Here is a 20,844-nt window from a genome sequence, read left to right as displayed (position 1 = left end):
AATGTGTTCAAGGCCCACTGTTGCTGTATTAGTTTTATTATAAGCATTTGTAGAACATTTAAAGTCATTTTCTGTCTTAAGTAAAAATCACTTTATACTTTATGCCAGTTAATAATTTATTCCACTGAAATCAGAGACAGTGGGGTAATTGGTGATTCTAAATTGCTCATAGATGTAAATGGTTGTCTGTGCTAGACCCCGCAAGAGGCTGGTGACCTGTCACTGTGTGGTAGCTGGGATAGGCTCCAGACCCCCACCCCACCCCCTTGTGACCCTGGATGGATGGAAGTTTGATTTTTTCCAAAAAATATGCATTCAGTTGAAGCCACTGACCCTGGCTGATATTGGTGTGAAATTTACATGTAAAGTCATAAAAAATACAAATAATAAATTTTTGGTTGAGGGTTCAAGTCGGCTGCTTCCAGTCAGGTTTGGGGGCGACTCAGAGTTACACAAAACGATGATACTCTGTAACACAGAACATCAGTGCGGCCCTGGTTTGGGACTTACTTTAGACACCTTATGAATTTCATTTGTGAGTGCAGACTGTAAATAAAAGCTTTAATTTGTGAAGCTCAGGCTTGAGCATTTTGGCTGTTTTTTTGAAACCAGATGTGAAGAGAGTGGACTGAGACTGATCTGATCACAGTGCAGCCTCACCCTGTTACAGCCTTCTTTTCGACTCTAATGGAACCATAACTGACAGAATGAACCGCATCCTGTATTCAACAAGACAATTCAAGAAGCAACTGAGACCACAATCTCATTATGTTAACTGGTGGTAAAGCTTCTGTTTGTGGGCAGACGTGGTTACGATGAGATTTGGCCTGAAATTGGTCAGACTGATGTTTGATCAAACTCCTTTGTGTCACATTAACAGCTTTTGTGGAAATATTCCTGGCTTTACCTCACTTCCTGTCCTCCTTTACTCATCACTCATTGGCTCTTGTGTTCACACATTATTTAAGGACTGCACTTCTTCCCACTTCCACATCAGGCAGGAGCTGTGCTGAGTTTGTATGACTCAACACCTCCACTCTCGACACTAACCGAGTCTTCAATCTACGTATTTCACGTATGTACTGCAGTCCAGGAGGCAGAACTATGGGTGTGATCCTGGGCCACCACTGGGCCTGTGGTTCAGGTATGGGGGTGACACCTGGGTGAAAGTGTCCACCTGTTCCAGATGAACAGGATCAACTTTCTGGCACTTGATCTGATTAAGTTTTAGTTTTCCTTTCAGTTAGCGCTCCAGAGTCTTTCCTCCCCTGTTAATTCAAACTGCATTCATTTAAAGTAGAGCCTAAAGCGGTGTGTATGCATACGTGTGCATTATAGACACACACCCTTTTCTCTGAACCTACTTAATGAGTTTATTGATCTAGTTGTCTTCATCTCTCTGCAGCTAACAGCTCTCAAAGTGATTAACAACCAACAGCCTGGGGGGGGGGTCCGTCATTTTGCCTGTTTTTACTAACTCTTCTGTGCTGGCGGCAGATGGAGACACAGATGTGTGAGCCAATCTGTTAATTCTGCTTTTTAATGAATAAACCTGAGCGAGCTCAACACATTTGATTTCACAGCCACGAATCTGCTGCAGTTTAAAAGCACCTCAATGAAATGGAAGCACTGGATCCTTATTCACGGACGGTTTGTGAAAATGCAGACGAGCCGTGACTGAAGAGCATCGGAGGACTGACGCAGCTGCATCCTCTGTGGGTGACGGGCAGCTGCTCTCTGCCTCCGTTTAAGCTGCACATGCAAAAGGAATCCCATGTGATGCTGAGCTACTGCACTGCAAATCACATCTCAATGTAGAGCTGACTTGTACTGCATAACTATCAGTTTAAAAATATTACATTACAAGGAATACAGTCCTGTGCAAAAGTTTTGAGCCACTTCTTTTTATTTTGCTTCCAAGGAGATGAAAACTTGGCATGTCCTGCTTTGCTCTGTAGCAAGTCCTCACAAAATATGAGGAAAACAGACACGTGGAGGACAAAAGAAGTAGTAGCAGAGCTTATTATATATCTTATATAATTTTCTGTAAATTTAACGTTGCAGAATAAAAAGTAACAAGTGCAAGGTTTCCTTTTTAAATGTGCTCCGCCTGGTGGCTGTTTTTGGTCCTCCATCCAGCAGATGGCGCTTCACTTCGAGCTGCCCGTTATAGCAGAGAGGAAAATGAGTGTGATCGAGATAGAGATTTCTGCCTGGTGGATGTAACTTGTTGGAGTAACATAACAGGAAAACAAACAAACAAAAACAAAAACACGAGATAAGGAACAAGTGAAGACCCAGAGAGTTTTAAACCAGCTGTAAAACCTCCTGCTGCTGATGGCAGGAAACCGGCGTTATGCGTAATTTTAACATGCCAAAAGAGTTTGTGCGTAAAAGTGCGCGCTTCTCCGTGGCTCGCCACGCTCTCTCCCCATCCTACCCTCATCGTCCTCGGGTCTGAGCAGCAGCAGCAGCAGCGGTCCATCCTTCAGACCTGCTGAAAATGGCTGTGCTCAGTCCCGCACGGAGGAGCTCCGCTCCGCGTCTGACGGGATTATTGTGCCTTTTATTTCTCATTTTCTTCTCTCATGCCTTCGCGGGTCGTGATGCTGCTTCAGGAAAGGACAGAAAATCATCCGGAGCGATACGAGAAGGTTCCCACAACCAAACTAACTCCACGGCTCATAAGAAGGCTTTCCCCGTCCTCTCCTTCGAGTATGAACATGTCAAGACGCCCTTTGAGATCTCCCTGTGGATCCTCCTGGCTCTGCTCATGAAACTTGGTGAGTGTCACTCCAACGAAACAGCGCCGCATTAATAAATACGCCCTACTCTGCATCAGGCTGCAGGAGGGCCCCCAAACCGGATTTTATGAATGCTTCTCAGGGAGTTTCCAGATTTAAAGACCAGGTTTATTTTGTGGTTTATTTCTACAAGTTCTATTGAAGATGCAAAAATGAAGGTGGAAAATGAAGGGGTGAAGCACTAAAATAATAATTAGATACAAATAAAAAAGCTCCAGGTTTGCACCACTGAAGACGAGCGTCACCTTTAAGGGCGCCTCCGTTTTTTTTAATAAAACTTTCAGTAGCGTTTTGTGTGACGTCCAGTTTTATCCATTAATGTTTTTATGTGTAAAACACGCAATAAGATCACTTTAATCCACCATAAACAAGCCAGCTATCTTCTGATTGGCTGCTCCACTCAAATAGAAGGTTTGACCTCATTACTCGAAACTTTAACCTTGATATGAGCATCCACTATATGTATGCCAGATCAATAAGGAAAAGCATAATAAATCAGCTTTAGTATCTCGTACTTACACTGAATGAAGCTCAAACACGTCCTGTTTAAGGTGTTATTTAATGACTGAATCATTTTATGGTTTTACATTTTGATTTAAATGTTTGTTCCTTGTAAGTTACACATATTGAAATGTCTGTTTTTGTCTCACTAACAGTTAAAGCCTGAAAAATGTAGAGTTTGCTGTGACTTACAAAAACACTTGAATGTGTTCAGCCATGATGATGATAATAAGCTGCTATCAAAGAATTTCTTCAGTAGCAAACAGGAAGTCCAACAGCTGTTACTATTGAAATTCACCACCAGAAATAATAAATCATTGAAATGAGATGTTGTGCACACATGTAGTGCAGTAATAGGTAAACAACAGGCTGATTTGCGTTGTGCATTTAGTTTCTTGTAACTTCTCTCAGTCTCACCTGGTGCAGCAGCTGCAGTGTGGTATCAGGGGGTATCAGGGTTAATCTGCACTCATGGCCACTTTATTAGATTTGCCTGCTCAACTACTCGTTAACGCAAATCTCTAATCAACCAATCACATGTCATCAGTTCAGTGCATTTAGCCCTGTAATCATGGTCGATGATGACCTGCTGAAGTTCAAACTGAGCATCAGAATGGTGAAGAAAGTTGATTTAAGTGACTGTGAATGTGGCATGATTGTTGGTGCCAGACGGGCGGGTCTGAGTATTTCCGAAACTGCTGATCTACTGGGATTGTTCCCAAATAACCATCCTAATGGTTCATGGAGGATGGCCTGAAAAAGAGCGGCAGTCCTCTGTGGGGAAAAACGGCTTGTTGATGGCAGAAGTCAGGGGAGAATTTTCCTTTCTGTTGATAGGACCTGAGGGTACGGGGCTCACCAAAATTGGACATTAGAAGATTTGAAAAGTGTTTCCTGGTCTGATGAGTCTGGATTTCTGCTGTGATAATTCAGATGTTAGTCAGAATTTGGCCAAAGTTTCTCATAATGAATAATGAAGTCAGTGTATGTGAAAGTATTCCCTGTGAGCCAAAGGCTCGGGATTCAGGAAGCTCTAAACAATCCGTTTTAGACTTCTTTTTTTTTTTTTCTGCTCTCGGCTCTGCATGATGTCACAAAGACCCGATATCCTAATATGGTTATTTTAAGCACACAGTTCTGGTTGTGAGTACAGAAGCCCCATTTACCTGCAGTTTAAATCTTCTGTTTGTGAGGGACAGCCAATCAGAAGGAAGCTGGCCTAAAGTGAGAGGCAGCTTGTTTTTGACAGAAGATGAACTGAGGAGCTGCACCAGCTCCTGGTATAAGATAAATGAGGATTATTTTGAGCTGACAATCATGCAGATCTGTTTTTCTAGAGGCCAAACATAATTATGTGGAGCTGGAAAGTAGCTTATTAGGTCCTTAAAAACACACTGTAATAAAGAGCAGCCTCCAGTGTGCTGTGTATCTCAGTAATTCAACAGAACATTGGCTGCAGGAAGCTGGATGCACCATTCTTGGTTCTCTCGTAGCCTCGTGCTGTTTGTTCAGCTGAAAGAAGCCTTGACATTCAGTCTCTCCGTCATGAGTCCGAGGTTCAGGCTGCTGTAAAGAGTGTTTATGCAGTCAGTGGTTTGTTTGGAGCTGCCCTCGCCCACACACCCCCTCCCTGACTCTGCACACTGAGATCTTTGTTATCAAGCAGTGCATTAGGACAGGAAGTAGAACGGGCCCTCGGTCACAGCAGCTGGACAAGCAGATAAGATGCTAAAGAGCTTTGCTGTCCCCACTCAGCCAACGGAAACTCACAGGAGAATTTGAGAAAGCCAATCAAAGTTGCCACAAAACACCAAGTCATTATATATTCAACATAGAGCAACAAAAAAGTCACAATACATCTTTTTCTGAAACTGCTTTTTACTCAAACTGTCCTAAAAACGAGCTGCAGTTACCTGTAGGGAGGCTGGCAGCTTCACGCACACTCATATCTTTGTGCTCATCTTTGTTTTTGGAACCTTAAATCACAAGTTTCGTAAATCCAAAGCAGCATCAACACAAACTGATGCAGTTTATAAGGTCTATTTAAGTCACTAATAGCAACAAGTTTTCCATCGGGGTTGCCAAATTGTGAGCAATCATCCTCCAGAATTAACTTTTTAATATCTTTTGGTATCATGAATTAGCTGCGGTACATCTGGACCAGTGGGATCACTACATAAGTAGTTATATATTTTAATAACAGACACTTTTGGCTGCTCGCTCTGCAGAGCTGACTTTGCAGAGTTTTGCGTCAGATGTCCTTCGTGCCTCTGGCTGGTATGAAAGCAGTGACCTTTTGCTTGTAAAGCACATGTGTTAACCACTACCCCATGGAGGCATGATAATAATAATAATAATAATTTTAGTCTCCACTAATGTTCAATTACCCTGTTAAAATCTACAAAGATTAACAGCTACACTGACATGTAATTGATCCAAGTAGTAAAATATGGAATCCAAAGGAGGAGGCGTGCAGCTTGAAGGGATTGATTTCAGCAAATCTCCACAGAGATCAGGCTGAATCCAAAGTTTAATCCAACATTTGCTTCAGGAACAGGAAACAGATGCTCGCTCCAACAGCTCAGTCCTAAAATAACTGAGGCGCTCTCTTTATCATTGTGTGCAGTGAGAATATCCATTTCTCTGATGTTCTCACACAGCCATTTACTTAAGTTTATTTAAGTTAATTAAAATTCTTAATCCAAATTAGTGATATTAACTTTGACCAGAATTTGGCCTCTCAGGCTCCTCAAGGTGCTGTGATAACACTTAACTCTAAGTCCCTTCTAAGATGGCATTTATAAGCCACATATAATGTTTTGATGTATTCGGCATGGTAGCAGCTGAAATACTAACAGTTTGCCTTCAGGAGAAAGGATATTGGTCCGTTCAAATGTGTTCACCTGACATCTTTAAAAGACACGAAAAAGGGAGAAAAGTCCATGACTGGAGTTTGAAGCTAAAATGTGATTTTGATGTTTTTATTTACAAAAAAGTTCTCATTAAACACTCAGAGGACACAGGCTCATTACTGACACTGGAGATTAATAACCAATCGCTATGTTGCTTATCCAGTTTGAATCTCAGTGACCTTGACAACAAATCAGCTAAAACCTGCCGGGGGCAGGGTTTGTTGTGGGCACCACTCGGTTAATTTGTTACCTGTTAATTGTTAGTTATTATTAATCTCTGGTTCTCCCCCCTCAGCAGATGACTTCCCCTCCCTGAGCCTGGTTCTGCTGGAGGTTCTTCCTGTTAAAGGGAGTTTTTCCTTCCAGTGTTGCAAAGTGCTGCTCATAGGGGTCATTATGACTGTTGGGTTTTCTCTGTATTATTGTAGGGTCTTTACCTACAATATAAAGCACCCTGAGGCGACTGTTTGCTGTGATTTGCTGCTATATAAATAAAATTAAAATAAAAAATGAAATGAAAATTGTGGTTGTGGCTGCTGTGCTTCCGTTCCAATAACATCTCATAAAGGCTGATGGTGCAAAAGGGAGTGAATGAATGAAGTTAAACAGTTTCAGGTAGACGGTCTGTTTTAAAGGTGTCCTGTTAGTTCAGCAGGAACTGCTGCAGTGACTTGTTTCATACTTCATGAGGACGTTACCTCACGAACATCTGTCGTCATCACACACTGCTGCTCTAATTCTCACAGAGATCATTCGCTAAATATAAATGCTAAACATAACTTTAATGTATCTAATGGATTTTTTATGTCCTGCTAAATTCCTTTGCAGTCAGTGGTCCTCCTACATTTGTTTGCACTAAGGAAGTTTTTTCTGTGAATTATCTGAGTGATGCTCTGCTTTTGTCATAAAGGCTGCAGATAATAATTATATTAATTAGCACTTAATTAGCACAGGTTCTTCTGTATGATGAAAATTTCTACAGTTTTACCACCACAGTGGATTTTAAATCAAACAATAAGGATCTTATTGAAATTCTGACTTTCAGCTTTAATTCAAGGGATTTAATAAAAGTATTGCATAACTGTTTAGGAATTTTAGACATTTTTATTACCCCCCCCCCCCCCCCCCCCCCCCCCCCTTCCTTCCCAGACAGTGGCTGATGAGCAGTTTCATGGCCAGATGAGGCCTGTTGGGGGACTGTGCATAAAAATATCTGCTATTCCTAAATGATTAATGCAAGATTTTGTTATAAACCTTGAAAGCACTTCAGTCACATATTGAGGTGGTGTGATGTGTACAGAGGAAAAACTATAAAACATTTTGCCCAGAAATTTATGGACCTAACTTACTCAAAAAAAAAAAAAAAGACCTTTATAGTTTTTTTTTTTTTTTTTGTTAGTTTATTATTAATGTCCAAAAGCATGTTTCCATTCAAAACAAAACAGAACAGAGGATCACTCTGTTTGGTCCAGGACTCTTTATTTGCTGATGAATCATATTAATGTGATTCTGATTGTCTGCAGGGTTTCACATCATCCCCACTGTGTCTCACATCGTGCCAGAGAGTTGTCTGCTAATCTTTGTTGGGCTGCTGGTGGGTGGCATCATCAAAGCAACTGGTGAAACTCCCCCCGTGCTTGACTCCGACCTCTTCTTCCTCTACCTGCTGCCTCCCATCATCCTGGATGCCGGCTACTTCCTGCCCATCCGCCCCTTCACAGAGAACATTGGCACCATCCTGATGTTTGCAGTGGTGGGGACGCTGTGGAACGTCTTTTTCATCGGCGGGATGATGTACGCCGTCTGTCAGATTGATGCAGCCAAGCTGGGTGGCGTGGACCTGCTGTCCTGCCTGCTGTTTGGCTCCATCATCTCGGCCGTAGACCCCGTGTCTGTCCTGGCCGTGTTCGAGGAGATCCACATCAACGAGCTGCTGCACATCATCGTGTTCGGGGAGTCGCTCCTCAACGATGCCGTCACTGTGGTGAGCAAAGTTCACATACTCAAATACTGAAGTATTTCCTCTACTCTGCTAGATTTCAATGGAAAGATTACACATTTCACTCAGTGATGGTTAGCAATGTTACTTTAGATTGAATTTAAAAATGTGTCATTTGCATATAAAATACATATTTTTGGTTTCTGACTCTAACAAGCACTATCCACTTGGAGTCATTGTCACACTTCAGATGTCTGCGAGCTGTTAGTCATCTCACCATTAGGACATTTTTCTACATATCCTCAGATGGTTCCATTTTAAAAGTATAAAAAGCCTGAAGATGTAATTTTTTTTGGAGTCATTCAGCTTAAGAACATTATTAAATATCCAGACAAGACCCCATGTGTGAGTTATCAGCAGTACCAGGTTGTAATGGAACATAGAGTTGTGTGTCATCTGTGTAGCAATGAAAATCTAGACCATGCCTCCAAAGGATTTGTCCAAGCAGTAGCGTGTAGATTATGAATAAGAGAGGAAACCAAAACAGATCCCTGGGGGACTCCACAAGAGGGAAGAGCACAAGAAGAGGCATCGCCAATCCTTACAGAGAATGAGCTATTGTAAAGATATGAAACAACTGGATTTTACAGTATCAAAAGCTGAGCTGAGCGCAAGCAGAATTAAGACAGAAAAGAACCCCGAGTCAGCAGCGAGCAGCAGATCATTTGAGCTTTTAAGAACCAGGCGTGCAGGTGGAAGCATTAGTGTGCCACAGTGCATTCTAGTATTTCCAGTGAGATCTCAGTGGACTGATTTAAAGAGGAAGGGGGCATGGATCTGGGTTTAGCTTAATCCATTCATTTTGTTTGTAAAGTATTCCAAAAATTGTTCTCTATTTTCCACTGGAGACTCAACAGGATGGGTAGGCGGATGACCAATCATGGATTTTATTGAATTAAAAGGTTTTCTGGGACTGGGATCGTGATTAGCGATAAGTTGTGGTAGGTGCTGGTAGGTGAACATCAGGTTCTTAAGAGCAGAGAGGGTAGCATTTAGTTTGTCCTTTTTCCATTTTCTTTCAGCCTTTCTGCGTTCAACCAAGGAAGTGCTAACCCACAGTCTAACCCTGACTGTGGCTATAGAGTCCATAATACCTGAGCACGAGCTGTTAAATGTGCCATCGAGGTCATCCACAGTGACGTCGTGTTCACTGCTGATGAAAGTTTACAGATTACCGCAAGACCCACATTGTCATAGACAGCTGAGACGTGGACAGCCTGAGTGCTAGGCAGGGTCTTGCTGTGGAAAACATCCAAATTAAAAGCAATAAAATTAATAAGAGTGCGAGTTAGTTTTTGTGTTCTATTTAAGATGCAACCAATAATGTTTAAAAAGGTCACCTGGCTGAGAAAGAGTCAAAGTTACTGATAAAACCAAGTCTGCCTGCGACTCCGCCCTCAGTACTGTTCTTCACTAAGTACTGTCTTAGAGAGATCACCATTATTCACCTTTGCCCCTTTTTTTTCCACACACAGAGTGGGTTTCAGTGTTTCTGTGGATGGAAAGTTCTCACTGCCCTCAAACCACAACTGATGAACGCTTCACTTCCTTTAGCAGGAATTTGTGAGGCGGTACCAAGAAGTGATTTTGAAAGTAAAAGAGGTTTAAGCATTCTTCAAATTCAGATCCTTCGAAGAATCAGTGAGCTCTGCAGTCGAGCCTCAAAGCCCAGCTCACAGATTGTGTGTTTGTGTTTTGTACTGAAATTGGTTTGTATAAAAACTACTTACTTATTCACAAGGGGGCGCCACAGCGGGAACGCTGCAAGTTTGATATGGTAGAGTACCCGATGCAACTCCAAAGGGATTTGTGTGTCCTCCCGGGATCGAACCGAGGATCTTTTGCTTGTTAGGCAAATGAATGAAAACAGAAATTTGTGTGGTCAAACTTTTCTTTCTTTTCTGCTCCCTTAATGATCTCACGACCCTTTACAAAAATCATGTGAGCCATTAAACCAAGATCAAACTAAGAGAAAAAGAAAGTAATTGTGTGGAGATTAATATCAAATAGAATCCCAAACTCAGAGAAAATGTACCATTTAAAAAAATATATTAGCTCATTTTTGAAAAGCAGTCATTCCCACCCACAAGTCCAGTTTTTAGATCCAAATAATCAAGGACAAAGTCAACATCCACCAACGTTTGGTATGAACTCTGCTTCTGCTTTAGGTTCTGTATCACCTGTTTAAGGAGTTTGCTCACGATAAGGCGATGACTGTGACCGGCACCGTCCTCGGTGTCATCTCTTTCTTCGTGGTTTCTCTGGGAGGGATCATGGTGGGAGTTATCTACGGCATCGTGGGAGCTTTTACGTCCCGCTTCACCTCGCACACGCGCGTCATCGAGCCGCTGTTTGTCTTCCTCTACAGCTACATGGCTTACCTCTCAGCGGAGGTCTTCCACCTGTCGGGGATCATGTCGTAAGTAGACGAACTCTCGGCCTCTGAGCTGAGTGATTAAAAACCTATAATAGCTCCTCAGTATTTAAGGCTGATTATTTGAGGTATGGGTGCTGCCCTGTTGTGCTGTTACTGTAGTTTGCAATCCCAGTCTGCACAGTAATGGCCATGTGGGTGGAGATATGATACCAAGATCCTGTTGCCTGCACTGCTTTTTGACACTAAGCCAAGACAACCATCCAGCTGTCTGTTTATTGACCGCCTGCGCAGCTCACAGTTGCAGACGGGCTCAAGCATATCAAGATAGGGGAAACCCATAAACAACATTACAGCTATGACAGATTTAGAAACATCAGTCACTATCAAAGCACCTGAAGAAAACCCACTCAGACACAGGGAGAACATGCAGAGTCCACACAGAAATCCTCAGCTGGCTGAGCACAGCTGATCAATGGGGAAAAAATGTAGGTGCAGGTAATCCTCTAAGGTCTGAAAAGGAGTGCTTCAACCCACTTCTGTTTGAGGGGCTCTTTGGAAGGGATACTTTTAGGCTTACATATACATACATATGATAGTATTTTATCTAAAAAATGATAAGCATACAGTGATGCAACGCAGCCAAGACTGCAATGGTTTGGAGAGTCTCTCTGCAGATGGATGCATATGAATCCAGGCGCAAGTAGGAAGCCAAAAAGTCAATTTAATAAAAGTCAGCTCAGTTGTATTAATTTATCACATTAAAACAACAGGAACTGAAAGTTTCCAGAAAAAAAGATCAAATTACTGCCAGTGGTCCCTTCACTCTTCTACTTCTGATGCCCTTAATGTGAAAGGGAATGGAGACGTGTTATCCTTGTTTATATACAGTCTGTGTATATAAAGGTTTTTGTGTTGGTTACAGTGTCCCAGCCAAAATCATGCATCCCATAATCAAACAACACTAACTTCAGAGAGGCTTCTACAAAACATTGGGATGTAACGACTTTCTTTCCCTTCCCGAACAGTTTGATCGCCTGTGGCGTGATCATGCGGCCGTACGTGGAGGCCAACATCTCCCACAAGTCCTACACCACCATCAAATACTTCCTGAAGATGTGGAGCAGCGTGAGCGACACACTCATCTTCATCTTCCTCGGGGTTTCCACGGTCGCTGGTCCTCATGCCTGGAACTGGATCTTCGTCCTCTTCACTGTGGTCTTCTGTCTGCTGTCCAGAGTGCTGGGTCAGTACAGCAAGATAGACCAGGAAGTGCTCAGTAAACATGTTTGTAATGTATGTCGCTGAGGCATTAAGGATGCTATACTTAAAGAAAATAAATATATTGAAAGTACAATGTATTAGGAGACACGCTGTAGCCATTTCTGCTCAATATTAAACTGAACATCAGTAAAATAAATACAAATATTTTAAAGTTCAAATCATTGGGTGGTGGGTTTTCTCCACTCTGTTTGAGCCACAACTGTAGAGCTGCCTGATCACAAGGGGACAGTAATCAGTAAAGTGTAGAGAGGCACTAAAGACAAATTGAGCAGTCATATTGATAATTAATTCATGACATAAATGAACAGATTGCATCCAGCATGAAAAAAATAAAATACTGCTCAGAAGGTAAAAGTTAATGTAAACTAACACTGGCAGCCTGCTCTGTATCCACTCTCTCTTTTTTTTTTGTTTTTGGTGTATTTCAGGAGTCATCGGGCTCACGGCCTTCATCAATAAATTCCGTATTATAAAACTGACCAAAAAGGACCAGTTCATTATCGCCTACGGTGGCCTGCGAGGGGCCATAGCCTTCTCACTGGGGTTCCTGCTGACTGAAGATGAAAATAAGGATCTGTTCCTCACTGCCATCATCACCGTCATCTTCTTCACTGTCTTCGTGCAGGTGGGAATAACTGAATTTATGAGAGAAAAGGAAAACAAAATTATTTTTCAACATGATTACCTCGAAGGAAAAGGTTCGCAAAGAAAATGTGGGATAGTCAGTGAGATGAAGAAAGCAGACCCGGGTATCTGGAGTCTCGGCACATGACAGAGAGAGAGGCAGCAAAGGAAAAGGTTTATATGTGAGGCCGGACGCTAAGCAAAGAGAAAAGGATTCGTGTTGATTTCTTTATACAATTTACTGCCAAACGTATTCACTCACCATCCAAATCCCTGAATCCAGGTGTTCCAGTCACTTCCACAGGTGTATAAACCAGCACCTAAGCATGCAGACTGCTTCTACAAACATCAGTGAAAGAATGGGTCGCTCTCAGGAGCTCAGTGAATTCCAGCGTGGTACCGTGATAGGATGATACCTGTGCAACAAGTCCAGTCCTGGAATTTTCTCACTGCTAAATATTCCACAGTCAGCTGTTAGTGGGATTATAACAAAGTAGGAACAACAACAACTCAGCCACAAAGTGGTAGGCCATGTAAAACCACAGGTATCTGACTATCAGCCCATGGCTGGTGTGAGGTCCCATCGGCTATCAGATAACTGTTTACTAGTGCTAATTACCACACCTGCTTGCTAATTGTGGTGATAGTGAACAGTTCTGAAAGTGAACCAGTAAAATTCTCAGCACCAGGCGATCAACTACCAACTACTGTCTGACTGTGTAAAGTTTGGTGGTGGGGGGGGTTAGTTCCAGTGAAAGGAACTCTTAATGCTTCAGCATACCAAGACATTTGGGACAATGTGATGCTCCAACTCTGTGGGAACAGTTTGGGGATGGCCCCTTCCTGTTCCAACATGACTGCACACCAGTGCACAAAGCAGCTCCATAAAGACATGGATGAGCCAGTTTGGTGTGGAAGAACTTGATTGGCCTGCACAGAGTCCTGACCTCAACCTGATAGAACACCTTTGGGATGGATTAGAGACTGTGAGCCAGGCCTTCTCTCCAACATCAGTGTCTGACCTCACAGATGTGCTTCTGGAAGAATGGTCAGAAATTCCCATAAACACTCCTAAACCTGTGGAAAGACTTCCCAGAAGAGTTGAAGCTGTTATAGCTGCAAAGGGTGGGCCCACATCATATTAAACCCTCTGGATTAAGAATGGATGTTACTCAGGTTCATGTGTGTGTGAAGGCAGAGTGAATACTTTGGCAGTTTAATGTATTCAATCTTTTTCCTGGATACATTTTTCCTCTTTACTGGCCACTAGTGGTGACATGTAGGATCGCGTTTGCTTGTGCACATCTTTATTAACAGGGAATTTGACCACAGTATTTTTAATACTATTGTTAGGTGAGTGTGTTTGTGTCTGAAACACACACACACAAAAACATGTTGTTTTTTTTTTTTAATCTAATTTCTGTTTTTGTCATCAGGGAATGACGATCAGGCCTCTGGTGGAGCTCCTGGCTGTGAAGAGAAAGAAGGAGAGCAAAGAATCAATTAATGAGGAGATCCACTCACAGGTCACGAACAAGTCAATAACTCCATGATTTAAGCAGATAAACACACACACACACACACAGTGTGTGTTACCGTTACAGACTTAAATAATGTATAAGATCTATGAATAACAGTTTCTACAAACTTGTTTTGCCTTCAGTTCCTGGATCATCTGCTCACAGGAATCGAAGACATCTGTGGTCATTATGGACATCATCACTGGAAGGACAAGTATGATTTCCTCAATGTATCCTCTCTGACACCTTCATCATTGTAGTTCAGCATATTATGTTGAAATAGGATTTCAGGAGGGAAGACTCTAAAAGAGGAAGACTGGCGTCTAACAGATATGCAGAGAGGATGAAGTTCACCATAAAAGAGCTTGATTCTGAAAATGTACAAATTAGTTTTTCAAATGAGTAAATTCCCAGGTGGCAGACAGGAGCAGATACTTCAGATTAATCACACGGAGTCAGCCCTTTGTGCATTCCTGCTTCATGGCCCAGTTTCAGCCAGGCTTTAGCTGTCAGGCCAATGACCTCACATTTGACTCCAGAATACTTTGGTCAGTGACTGCATCGTGCCCCGGGTCATCACCCCTCCACAGTCGTACTGAGCGTTGGTATGAGGTGTTTGTGCTGATGCGCTGTGTTTGGTTTCCTCCTGATGATGCTAACGGAGGCCTGTAGAGGCTGACATGGAGCTCTTTGACATTGGGCTGACCTTGGGGTGGATTTGCTGGGATTCCCACTCCTGGGAAAACTGTGGCGTTGTATTACACACACCTTAATGCTCCAGACCAGCACACTGGCACAGCGTCTGCTTTTATCGAGGTGCTCACACTTGCTGATGATCAGTTAATCAAGTGAGTTTGATTAGCAGCACCTGGTTACTACTTGAACAAATTAAACTCATCTAACAGTTCTTCTCCTGTGTTCAGGCTGAATCGCTTCAATAAGACTTATGTGAAGAGGTGGCTGATCGCAGGCGAGCGCTCCACCGAGCCTCAGCTCATCTCCTTCTACAACAAGCTGGAGCTGAAACAGGCGATGATGCTGGTGGAGAGCGGCAGCGCTGCCAAGCTGCCCGCGATCGTGTCGTCCGTCTCCATGCAGTAAGTGTCGGACAGCAGAGATGTTCCCAAAAGACGGCGCTGACGTGGAGTATAGAGTAACCAGGTCAAACCTTTATTTGGATGAGTGGACTCTTTAAACCTAATTTATTTTATGGAGGGTAAAAAAAATTCAATTTTAGGAAATTTGAGTCCAAGATTGAGCCGATGCTGCTTAAAATTAAGGTTATCTTTTCTGATGTTCCTCTGTTTAATAATTTACCTGTTTTACCACCACAAAGTAAATATTATTCAAATTAGGTACCACAGTCCTCTCAGCGCAAACACTTTGTGCTTGTCTTTAATGTCCTTGTTTTAAGGACATTAAAATCTAACTGAATGTCCTGGAAAAGTTTGATATAAGTTGTGAATTTCCAGGTTTTGTACATCAAATGATTCATTCTCCATTTCCCACAGAAACTCAGAGACCAAAGGACTGACCAGACGCCGAGCCATCCCGACCATCTCAAAGAGTCGTGAGGAGGAGATCAGAAGGGTCCTGCGAGCCAACCTGCAGAAGACCCGGCAGCGGGTGAGGAAGAGGGCGACAGTTCGTTTAGGCCCGTGGATGGGATTAGTCCAGTCTGCGCATTTGCCTGCATGTTCATGAGCAGTGGGGAAGGTCCATCTTTTTAAATTAATCTGTATCTGAGGCTGGTTTTTTTTCCTCCTCTGCAGCTTCGCTCGTACAGCAGATACGACCTGATCAGCGAACCATATGAGGACAACATGAGCGAGGCACTCTTCAGGAAGCAGAGGGCGATGGAGCGAAGGGTGAGTTTCAACGTGGGCTCTAAAGCGTATGTGAAAACAAATGAGTAAAATGTGCTCCTTCATTTTCATTTATTTTTTTTTGCTGATATTTGGTCAAGTCCACATTTCAGATCTGTCCACAAACTCCGTCACGATTCTCACCCTAACCGATGTTCTGGAATCAAATGATATAGAATATTTATTTATTTGTTCTGTGCTTAATAAGACTTGGGAGAACATGTTTTTAAAATGAAACAAAAATAACATGTTTTTGATGTCAGTGCTTAGAGTCAGAGACCTCACAGGGTTAAAGGTCATTTGGGCTAAAAAAAACCAAACAAACTGATTTATAGAATATTTGAGGCACTGAATGTAAAATAAGAATGCTTTCAGCAAATCAGATACCATAAACAAACGGGGGAAAATGAAAGGAGCCAGCTGAGGTGGTTCTGACCAGGATGTCTCCTAAGTGAGGTCCTGTGGCTGTGTCCTACTGGGAAAAGCCCCCAGGGTGGACCAAGGACACACTGGAGAGACTAAAGCTCTCAGCAGGTTTGGGAGCCCCTTGGTGTCCCCCTGAAGAACTGCAGAGACCCAGGGAGAGAGCAGTCTGGGCCACTTGGGCAACCCAGATAAGTGGCCAAACATGGATATATGGATGGATTATCAAATAACTTCATAAAAAAGTAAAATTACCCAATGTGAGCATCCTTTATGTTTAAGTCAGCACTGATTCTCACAGAGGTACTTTGGGAGAAAATCACAGAAATGTTTTTCACACGTATCCAAAAGACACAATAATCCAGGAAATCCCAGAAACCTGGATGCAGAGTTTTAGGTGAGAAAAATGTTTCAGACTTCAGTCTGCAGACCGAAGAAGTGCAAAAACACCTCAGCAGATGTCTCAGAGATTGAGAGGAAACGGAGACAGCTGGTGGATGAAAACAATGCACTGCAGGTTTTCTTCTGCAATTTTTTCTTCCCAAAAGAGCTTTTGATCCATTTTTTGTCATTTTTGGTTTTATTTACTTGAGTGTGAGAGACATTTTTAATCAAATGCTCTGAAATACACTTTCCTGCTGAATAGCGTCTCAGTACACAGACCCATCAGGCTCCCTGGATTAGGGGAACTTTGCACTGACAGAAACAAACCTTTGAGAGCTTCTTCTGTCTCCTGAAACTTGTGTTTCTGTCACAGATGAGTCACTACCTCACAGTCCCTGCAAACCGCCAGGAGACCCCCCCCGTGAGAAAAGTCTTTTTTCAGCCAGGTCAGTCTAAGAGCCGCTGTAAATGATTTAAAAACTGCTGCAAGTTTGTGTGTTTTCCTCAGTTTGTATTATTCTCACCCCAATTATTTATTTTTCTGTTTAATATCTGTTTAACACATGTTAAGGATAATTTCTACATGTGAGCAAATATGAAATGCATGAGTTGCTGCCTTTATTGTCCAGAGCACAAAGTTTACACCTACGATGACAGCGAGAGCCCAGGAGGCCCGGCTTCTCTGCCACGTCCCAGGCATCCCGATGCCGACAGCGTGCCGAAGGAGACCCCCGAGAGGCCCGATCGGAGCGGCGCGCCGAAGGCTGAAGAGCAGGACGACCAGGAGGAGCAACTGAAGCTATCGCGCTGCCTCAGTGACCCCGGACCGAATCAGGGGGACGATGAGGATTGTGCTTTCCTGCCATGAATGAGACGCCTTCACAGTACTCGTGATCTCCACGTGTGTTCTGCAGGAGAGCCCTGAAGAAAAAGGAGCTACAGCAAAGCTTCATACTTATAATTTAAAGTTATTCTAAGTGTTATAAAGTTATATTTGTGATGTGCTATTATGAAGTTTTTCATGAGTTCCTAATATTTTTTTATCATGCAGCATAATCAAAGTATGCCCCAGAGGACTTTTCTAATATAAAGTTTCTATCAGCGTGTTGAAGTTTAACGTGCACATGAAGTTAGAGCACTTGTTTTATCAAGCTCGAAGCACCAGAGGGGTGGAGTTTCCCCCCTCAAAGCACAAAATGAAGTAGAACCCGGCTGATAAACCATGTCAGCTGTCAATATTGGTCTCTCAGATATTTGAAACATCTGAACAACCCTTTGATGGGTCGCCATGAGGTTTTGTGCATCGATGGTGCCCAGAGGATGAATTCTCCCAACTTCAATCCTCCATTAACTTTTCCTCTGGCGCCACTTTGAGGTGGACCTTTTTTTTTTTTTTACACTAAAATTCAACTTTTCATGCTGCTTTCAGCTCAAACTGCAGTGACTGAAGTCATAATCATTGCTGAATCCTGCATACACTCAACGACCAAGCTCACAGAAAAGCCTTCAGCTGATCCAAAACAGCGCAGAGAGGACTGACGGGGCTTTACTGGCTTCAAAATCATCCTCCTCACACACAAAGTCCTAAATAATGAGGCCCCATCGAATCTTAAAGACCTCGTTTATCGTATCACCCCAGCAGAGCTCTGCGCTCTCAGACTGATGGCTTACTTGTAGTTTCTAGAGTTCCTAAAAGTAGAATGGGAGGATTCGATTAGATTAGACTCAAAACTGTCCTGATTAAAGCTTATAGTTCGGGCTGGATCAGGTGACCCAGAAACATCCTTTAGTTATGCTGCTACAGAGTCAGGCTGCTGGGGGACCTCCCATGATGCACTGAGCACTTCTTCTCAACTCACCTCTTTTATAAACCACCACAGGATGTCATTCTCAATCCCACAGTTTGTGTCATGTCCAGTCTCACTGTCCATGTCCAGCCCCCCCCCCCCCCCCCCCCCCAAGCCTGGCGGTCTCTTCCTGTTGAAGGGGAGTTCTTCCTCCTCACCGCTCATCAATGTGAGAGCAACACTCGATATACAAACAAGCTAAATCGAAACACCTCAGACTGAAGTTAAACATCCAAAACTAATGTTTGTGTGAGACACAGTTGGTGTTTCCTTAAACTCGTCTCTTCACCCCCATACTGCCAAAAATAACTGCCAGACAGCGGGGGGGGTATTTCTTTTTCATTTTTGCTTTTGCCCGATAACTCCTGTTAAGAAAACTAAACGTGTAATCTCAGAAACATATCTCACATTTTCCACAGACTGCCACTGCATGTAAATTACAATGTACGCTGAATCACACTGACGATGTTTAAGTCAGAGAAACTCACATTTCATATGTGATGCATTAAAGGGTTCGTTCTGCATTAATCTTCCCTGCTTGTGTAACACCAGGATGACTGCATGAGTGCGTTTTATTGAAAGTTTTCAGACTTTGCAAAGCCACCAGGCTGTGCTGTTTGGTGCGTGTCTGGCTCACCTGTTCTGCCCCACCTGCACCAAAACTGGACGCTGTAACCAGGGTTATTAAATGTCCCGCTCTGAGCATATCTTGGCCACATTTCTCTAATTGCCAGAAATAACTCTTGAAAATGAATAATTCCGACCGGTATTACTGCTGAATCATCACACTCATGACTTTTACAAACTTCCTGCGTCAGTCAGGTTGCTCAGAAGTATAAATGTTAATATTTTCAGTGTGTCCACTGTTTGAAGTGCTGTGCTGGAAAAGAAAAGACCGATCTGGTGATCTAAGGATGCTAATGAGCTTAAAAATGAAAAATGAGCTGCAGATGTTTGTGAACAAGCTTAGCACAGTGCTATCATTACAGCCGCCGCTGCGTGTCTGATTTCTCAGGGAATTCAACAGACGCCGTGTTTGTGTGACTAAAATGTGCTCCACAGTTAAAATGTGACTGTTTTGTACTCTGAAGTGTTTTCAGTGTTTGTCAGACTGAGCAGGGTGTTGGTTTTAAGAGACCGGACTGGCTGAGCTTTTGCTGCCTGCACACATTTGCCTTAAAAGTGTTTTTGCTTTTTGTAATGTTCTTTATTTTGTATAATTATATTTTGCAAAAATAAAAATGTGTTGAAGTCAGTTTCTAATTGTTTGCTTTGTTTGATTGTGAGAGATTAAAAATCATGCTGTGGGGGTGTGTGTGAATGAGGAGTGGAGGCTACTGAGGCTCTCAGTGGAAAGACCATTAAAAAGATAACAGGGAGTTTGAGGTCCCCATCATGCCAACCTGCAGCGTGTGATGCAACTGTGACAACGTCCTCTGCAGACGACACCGGCAGCAAACATGGACTTCAACGGCACCTGGAAAGTTTATTCTGAGGAAAACCTGGAGGAGTTTCTTAAAACCGTTGGTAAAAATACTTTGAAATATAAAGGATTTATTTATTTACTTAATACAAACATGAAATATATATCATACTTTTTTTGTTTCTAAATGTACACTCAAGGTGCGCCTGAAATGATTATCAAAATGCGTAAAGACGTGAAACCGGTGATCATTATAGAGCAGAAAGGTAAAGACTTCACCTACACCATTAAGACTCCAGTCTTCACCAAAGTCCACTCGTTCAGCCTCGGAAAGGAGATCGAAATGATGACTATCGATGGGAGAAAGATTAAGGTAATGCTCAACACACTTTGACTTTTAAGAGTTTTGTGAATGTAAGGTTATTTGGTGGAGCAGTGCAGGGAGGGTCAAAGGTGGTGCGTCTGCTGGTTTTAATTTGTTACTGACTGCTACAATGACTTTGTTCCTGGTTAGTGCACTGTCAGAGAGGAGAATGGGAAGCTGATAGCTGAAAATGACAAGTTCACCTCTGTCAGAGAGATCCAGGGGGATGAAATGATCGAGGTGGGTTGCTTTAAGTCTCCTCAACACTTCTCTGAACTGTCTTTTAATGTGACTCAGCCATGTTCTCGTTTTGTGTCTGCTTACTCTTTATTTCCAGACTCTCACTGCTGGCTCTGTAACCTTCATCAGCAGAAGCAAACGAGCCTGACCAGGCAGCTCATGGATCCCTCATCTTAAAGAAGACGAATGGAGTTTACGCATAAATAAATAAAGCTATAATTATTTTAAAAAAATCAAACACTATACAACTTTTTGCTTTGTTTGCTGTAAGGTGACATTC

The 20,844-nt window shown here is 42.7% G+C and overlaps 2 protein-coding genes across 2 annotated transcripts; both read left to right on the top strand.

Moving 5' to 3' along the window:
• The first annotated feature begins 2,179 nt into the window (after positions 1 to 2,179).
• Positions 2,180 to 19,795, top strand: LOC115788383 (Na(+)/H(+) exchanger beta-like). The gene is made up of 12 exons (XM_030741379.1): positions 2,180 to 2,783; positions 7,741 to 8,201; positions 10,385 to 10,635; positions 11,619 to 11,836; positions 12,303 to 12,499; positions 13,935 to 14,024; positions 14,162 to 14,232; positions 14,942 to 15,115; positions 15,530 to 15,644; positions 15,791 to 15,886; positions 17,064 to 17,136; positions 17,320 to 19,795. The coding sequence occupies exons 1-12, from the start codon at positions 2,504 to 2,506 to the stop codon at positions 17,556 to 17,558; spliced, it is 2,265 nt and encodes a 754-aa protein (XP_030597239.1). The 5' UTR covers positions 2,180 to 2,503; the 3' UTR covers positions 17,559 to 19,795.
• LOC115788221 (fatty acid-binding protein, liver-like) lies at positions 19,329 to 20,778 on the top strand. The gene is given in 6 exon segments (XM_030741167.1): positions 19,329 to 19,359; positions 19,866 to 19,987; positions 19,989 to 20,064; positions 20,161 to 20,333; positions 20,475 to 20,564; positions 20,662 to 20,778. Coding segments are annotated over 6 exon segments (543 nt in total). The 3' UTR covers positions 20,713 to 20,778.
• The last annotated feature ends 66 nt before the right edge of the window (positions 20,779 to 20,844 follow it).

Source organism: Archocentrus centrarchus, chromosome 11 (genome assembly GCF_007364275.1).
Source record: "Archocentrus centrarchus isolate MPI-CPG fArcCen1 chromosome 11, fArcCen1, whole genome shotgun sequence".
In the NCBI taxonomy this organism is placed as follows: Eukaryota; Metazoa; Chordata; class Actinopteri; order Cichliformes; family Cichlidae; genus Archocentrus; species Archocentrus centrarchus.
Note: the sequence above shows the minus strand (reverse complement) of the source record. Positions and strands in the feature narration are given on the sequence as shown.

What these genes read in the sequence shown, in the direction of transcription:
- LOC115788383 (XM_030741379.1), top strand. Translation starts at nt 2,504, where the DNA reads ATGGCTGTGCTCAGTCCCGCACGGAGGAGCTCCGCTCCGCGTCTGACG. An exon ending in GGCTCTGCTCATGAAACTTG is followed by an intron (nt 2,784 to 7,740) that starts GTGAGTGTCACT and finishes GATTGTCTGCAG; the next exon opens with GGTTTCACATCATCCCCACT. An exon ending in TCTGCTGTCCAGAGTGCTGG is followed by an intron (nt 11,837 to 12,302) that starts GTCAGTACAGCA and finishes GGTGTATTTCAG; the next exon opens with GAGTCATCGGGCTCACGGCC.